At 43.9% G+C, this 6,041-nt stretch overlaps 2 protein-coding genes across 2 annotated transcripts; one reads left to right on the forward strand and one right to left on the reverse strand.

Annotated features, from left to right (window-relative positions):
- Nucleotides 1-468: 468 nt before the first annotated feature.
- On the forward strand, nt 469-2,803 carry LOC4817942 (prolactin regulatory element-binding protein). Its single transcript, XM_001357143.4, has 4 exons — nt 469-944; nt 1,005-1,946; nt 2,008-2,170; nt 2,240-2,803. Exons 1-4 carry the CDS (start codon nt 804-806, stop codon nt 2,323-2,325), a joined length of 1,332 nt encoding a protein of 443 aa, XP_001357179.2. The 5' UTR covers nt 469-803; the 3' UTR covers nt 2,326-2,803.
- Nucleotides 2,804-3,788: 985 nt separating this feature from the next.
- Nucleotides 3,789-5,999, reverse strand: LOC6903325 (uncharacterized). The gene has a single exon (XM_002132170.3). It carries the CDS (start codon nt 5,928-5,930, stop codon nt 3,831-3,833), a length of 2,100 nt encoding a protein of 699 aa, XP_002132206.3. The 5' UTR covers nt 5,931-5,999; the 3' UTR covers nt 3,789-3,830.
- Nucleotides 6,000-6,041: the final 42 nt, after the last annotated feature.

A 6,041-nucleotide genomic window follows, 5' to 3' on the forward strand; every position in this document is an offset into this window, starting at 1 on the left:
GTATCTTTATACAACAACAATCTTTGACAACAAATGAGTCTGCAAATACCAGCAACATTGACGTCACAACCTGCGACTATTGAACACTTTTGTTGAAACCGTTTTTTTGTTAAAACAAAAAACATGCAAGTACTTAAAAGTAGTTATTCCTGATCAAAATTGATTCAGCAATCATATAAAATTATCTGGGCAAAACTGAGAGATCTATATAGCTGGGCATATTCGACGGAAGAAAGAATAACCAGGAATTAGTCGTCATAACCGGTTGACGTCAAGAGTCCCATTCCATGCACATTCCATTACCCTGGGGGAAATGGATGTTATAGAATTGTGAATATGATTGTCATCCCAGGCAAAAACAATTTATTTTCAATATATTTTAATATTATTCAATATTATTTTCAATATTGTCTTTTTTAAATGAGACGGTATGTTTCGGTATATTTCTGAGGGTCGGACGGTATATTTTATCGATAAATCCGCGGTCACACTGCTTAACACCTCTAGTGTACGTGGACTTTCACGGCACCAACAAAAAAAAACACGGCAAGCAAATAGATAATTACACTAAATTAAACAACGCATCACACAGAAAACGATGGAGAACCTTAACTAGAAACGGCAGAGCAGCCATTGGAGAAGATAAAGTGCGTATATATTTGATTGGGAATCCTCCAGCAGGCAGCGGATCGACCCAAATAAATGTGCCCCTGAGTCAGTGCCAGAGCTGATAAAACGTCGAAGTCCACAACAAACCATCGAATCGATCCAGTCCGGTCGATTTCCCGTGTTAATAATTGATAATGGCCCCGACACGCAGACCCAGTGATGGCCTGCTGGCCCGCGTCAATTTCCCCCTATATGCCGTGGATATGCTGACCAGCCGCCACATTCTGGTGGCCGGCGGCGGAGGTTCCAGCAAGACGGGTGTAGCAAATGGCTTTGTAAGTGGCCCCCCTCATAATAATCTATGAGCACTGATTTATTGGTAATTGATTTTGTAGGAAATCTACGAGTTGTACCACAATGGCAGTCATTTTTGTGCCGAGGAAGTGCTGCGCCACGAGACGGGTGCCAATGTGGTGATGAATTTCGCGGTGCGAAACAATGGACGAAGGGGATATTTGTGTGCCGGACAGGAGGCTCATTGCCAGATGTACTATGTCCAGCCGCGCATCGAAACGGAGGAAGATGGTGGCGACAACAAACGCAATCCCGTGGAGCGGCCCCATGAGAACGGGAATGTGAGGCAGCGCGGCGGAGCAGCAGCAGCAACCCATTCGGGTGTGGAATTCATAGCTAATGGCCATAAACCACCTACCTCGGTCGACGATCTACTTAAGCAGTTCCAGCGCCTACGCTTCGACATCCAGGCGGCGGATGTGGTGCAAACGGACTTCCTCAAGAGCTCGGAGCCACTGCAGAGGGTGGTGCGAATCAGTGGCAATGGCAGGCTAATGGCCACCGGCGGCACCGATGGGAAGCTGCGCATTTGGTCGTTCCCTCAGATGACACTGGGAGCCGAGCTGCCGGCGCACAGCAAGGAAATCGATGACCTGGACTTTAGTCCCGACAGCAAATACATTGCGAGCATTTCCAAGGATTCGCAGGGACTGGTGTGGGACCTGAGCACAGGCAAACTGCACCACAAGCTGCAATGGCAGACGCCCGAGGGGTCCAAGTATCTATTCAAGCGTTGTCGTTATGGTACCGTGGAGGCGCACAAGGACAACTATCGCCTTTTCACCATTGCAAATCCCCTGGGAAAGGTGGGAAAACAGCGGGGATATCTGCAGCACTGGGACTGCGCCAGCGGCAAGCTGCGCCAAGCGGTGGCCATCGACGAGAGTTTGTCCTCGCTGGCAGTGCGGGATGATGGTAGATTTGTGGCTGTGGGAACCATGTTCTCGGGCAGCGTATCCATGTACATAGCATTTACTCTGCAGGTGAGTGAGAGAGCGTTCTTTTTGGCCAGAAAAGAAGTCACATTATATATTTCTTTTGCAGCGTGTTCTGCACATTCCTCATGCTCACTCGATGTTCGTGACGGGTCTGCAATTTCTGCCCATAACCAACGAGGAGGGGCCGCCCATCTCGAGCGATACAGAGGCGGCTGTTCTGTCCATCTCTGTGGACAATAAAGTCTGCATTCATAGTCTGGCCCAAAGGCGTAAGCAATCGAAATATTTCAGACTGATTTTGAGCGCTATTTTACCATATTTGTCCCTCATTTTTTCAGGTACTATCCCTGCCTGGATGGCCGTTGCCTTTATTATTGTCATGATATTCGCCGTCTTTGTGTTGTGCTCGTACATTGGCATCTGATGTCGAATGTTGGGTGACAAGTTAAATCAATTTGCATTATTAGTTTGTAAAACAAGGTTTAGTTTTTGTAATAGGCCACAAGACCCACGCCCACACCCACACCCCCCACATCCCATCCCCGTCCATTTCCCGAACTCTCGTTAATTAATTTAAGTGTATAGTTTTTTGTGCCGGCTGCCTTATCTCCCACACGAATTGCAATCTTTTGCTTAATTGTATAATAATTTGCCTTATCTCTCTCCCATTTGGCAGCTCTGCCATAATTGTAAATGATTGTTTGATTATAATAATATTTGGTGTTTAGTTATATGATCGCCTTAAAAGCGAATCAAACAGGTGAATGAATGGACTGGTGGTGCCTCAACTTCCAGTTCCAGCAGTCAAATTACACAACTCATGTAAACTCAATTTTATAATCGAAATGTTTGTTAACCGAATACAGATGGGCTCCATCCCACACATTCTACTGAATGAAACAACTTGATTTGTAGTTTATATTTGGAAAATGGGCGTCGACCAAATTGGTAGTAGTTTTCGATAGATCATTAAAAGTTAAACATGTACGTTATAATGAAATTCTTTCAGCTCATTTTCATACCGTTTTTTACCAGTATGTATCATATATTATTTTGATCCCTTAAGTATTTAAAAATCTTCAAGATCTCGGCAAAATTTGAGTTTACCAACGTCAAATGGAATATTTTGGATAAGGAATCCAGCGTAGTAGACTATCCAGCGACTCTAAAGTCGATAGATAGGACCTACAAATACTGGTCTGTAAAAGTGCACTTAAGAATTTAATGGTACAAGTACACACAAACTCTATGAAACGTATGTGTTGTATTGTATATTGAAGATATACATATTTCAGGTCAACACAGCATTATATAAGCGACTCAGTGGATACAAGCCATTTCTCTACAATTACACTATTGATGACTGTAAGTTCCTGAAAAACCGTAGGGGTAATCCTGTCGCAAATTACTTTTTTGACTTTATTGGAAAGGACAAAGGACCAGTCCACTCAGATTCCATTTTAGTCATTTTTCGTGTGTGGGGTGAAGTCGTTATGGATAAGGTTCATAGGTTTGATAAACATATTTGAACCATAATATTTTAGCTAAATGATGGATTGCATAAACGGTTTAATGGATATAAAGCATTTCTCCACAATTTCACTGTGGATGGCTGTAGATTCTCATGAGTAATCCCCCATGAGCAATCCCATCGATAATTCCTTATTTTGCCTTCTTGGAATAAACCACAAGCCACGAACCACTCATATCCCTACAATACAAGTTTAATTTTATTATACATATTCCACTTTATTGTAGAAAAGGTTTCTATTAGCTTTGCCAATAATCTATTAAACAATCAAAGCACATGGAATTGTGGAGGGCATCATTCGAAGTGAAACTCTCAGCTCATTCGTATCTTTTGCTCTTTAAAAACTCTGTAAACCATCACATACGTAAAACATTTATAAACGACTAATTTTGAACAAATTACAAACAATTGCAAAACATTTCAATGCCATAATCGTTGACGCAATAAGATTTACTCTTATATTTGTCAGTTCGCGTCACAGGACCATCTAGTCTCATCCGTGGCCTGAGCACTACGCTTGCATCGAACCGTCCCTCACCAGGTCTGGTACTCAGACGTACCCTTATCTTATGAACAGCTCGTCCATCGTTATCACTTGCAACGTAGTCTACCTTTTCTCCCTTCCTTGTGGTGCGTGGATAATAGGGAGCCTTGGGTATAGCATGTTTTATGTTTTTCTGCCTTCTACCGCTTAGGTTATAGGCGGCCAGAACTTTCACCAACCTCAACGGCTGACACTGGGGATAGGGTTTGATTAGGTCATTGATGCTGTCAAGCACGAACTGTGCTGCCTTTTGAACAGAACTCTCGTGGGGGGATATCTGCCGTAGTTTGAAACAGAGACAAAAGTGGCTTGGTATCTGGGCGGTGGTGCAGTTCCTTTCATCCGGAATCGGAAGAAACAAACTGATGCCGCGATCGTTATCCAAACTGAACGTTCGATGCGTCACTTGATAGTCGCTCAACTGCTCCAAGTGGAGGACATCTTTGAGGGTTTCATGCAGATCGAATGTTGTAAGGAGACTGTGAGAATTTTGCTGAAGATTGGCCATGGCCAAGGGAAACCTTTCGGTCATCCATTCGGGGTAGAGGGCTATCAGCAATGGCTGTGAAATCTCCTCCATGCCCTGAAATGTTTGCGTGAAATCGACACCCTCACAGTCGGTGCCCTGGAATCTTAGCCCATGATCGGACATCAGCAGGATCAGGGTGTGATTCATGATACCCAGTTCCTGCAGCTCACGCAATATCCTCACATAGTCCTTGTCTATTGTCCGGGCATAGTTGAAATAGTCATGGACGCCCGATGCTTTCCAAAATAAGGAGAATGATGGCTTCTGTCTCATGTGCGGCATTAGCTTGTAGATGAATTCATAGAGAACATCCTCATACAGGCGTCCAGCGGTGCACTCCATAGATATATACAGTTTACCCAACGTCCTGGCCTCATAATGGGTGCGCTGTCGTATATTCTGCATCACGGGGCGTAAATAAAACTCCGTGGGTTGTTTTTTAAATCCCCGCCCATGCATAGTTAATATGTCATGCTGATCGCTGTCCTCCCCATAGCTGGTCGTGTACCCTGCCGCCTTGAAATCATCCCACAAAAACCGACATCTATCGAAGGTTTTGTTTCCCGAATGGCAGGTCCCATTCAGTTCTTTAGGGCTCCGGCCGGTCAAGAGGCGAAGCATATTGGCATAGGTGTTGCGTCCAATGCGGTTGTAGCCCCAGAACTCGGTATGCGGCAGTCTATCAATAAAGGTCGCCACCTCTGGAAAGGAGCGCAGATAGTGCATGTGCGACAACGAGTCAATGCCCAAAATCATGACGGAGAGTTTTTCATGGGTACGCGGCTTCCGATTTTCCTTCTTCGTCGGTGGCGGTGGCGGTGGGAGGAAAAACAGGGTATCATTATAAATCATTTTTCCATATGCGCTACATCGAATCCAAAGATACTGAACGCCAGTTCCCACCTCAAGGTATCTCCTTTTCGTGCTCAAACGGAAATATTGCTGGCCTATTCTTTTGTTAAAAACATCGTCCTTTCGTATAAATTGCTCATATGCGCAACTGACATCGGTGAGGTATTTCACGCCACAACAGGAGCGTAACTCCGGCACGGAGTGATTGAAGAACAGGTAATTCTTGCCCTGCACAATCTTGGTTGTCAGTAGCTGCACCCTGGGGCATACAACTGTGCTCAATCGATGGATATACGGCAGGACACGAGTCGCCAGAGGTTTCATTGCTTCCATATGACATCCGTAAGTATTCACAAAATATTTTTCCTCTACAATATTTGCTGTCGTACTCTTTGGTTGTCGTGTGGTATTGGCATCCTCTTTGTTTTCCATAAAATGTTTTGCCTCGAAACTTTTATAATCGTTTTGGTTACCAAAATAAGTGAATAAGAGAATATACAATGTGATACAAATCACGATAAAAAGCGATTTAGCGCAACGGCTATATAATATGATTGATTTAATATCTCTCATAGTGGCAAAAAGCCTTTTTGAATTTAGTATTTGTTTGAAGTTTTTAAGAGTTGCCTACTCTTATCACTGATGTTGAATAAAACGACCTTTGTCTGTTAGATTTATGCCATA

This window comes from Drosophila pseudoobscura, chromosome 4, assembly GCF_009870125.1.
Source record: "Drosophila pseudoobscura strain MV-25-SWS-2005 chromosome 4, UCI_Dpse_MV25, whole genome shotgun sequence".
Classification (NCBI taxonomy): Eukaryota; Metazoa; Arthropoda; class Insecta; order Diptera; family Drosophilidae; genus Drosophila; species Drosophila pseudoobscura.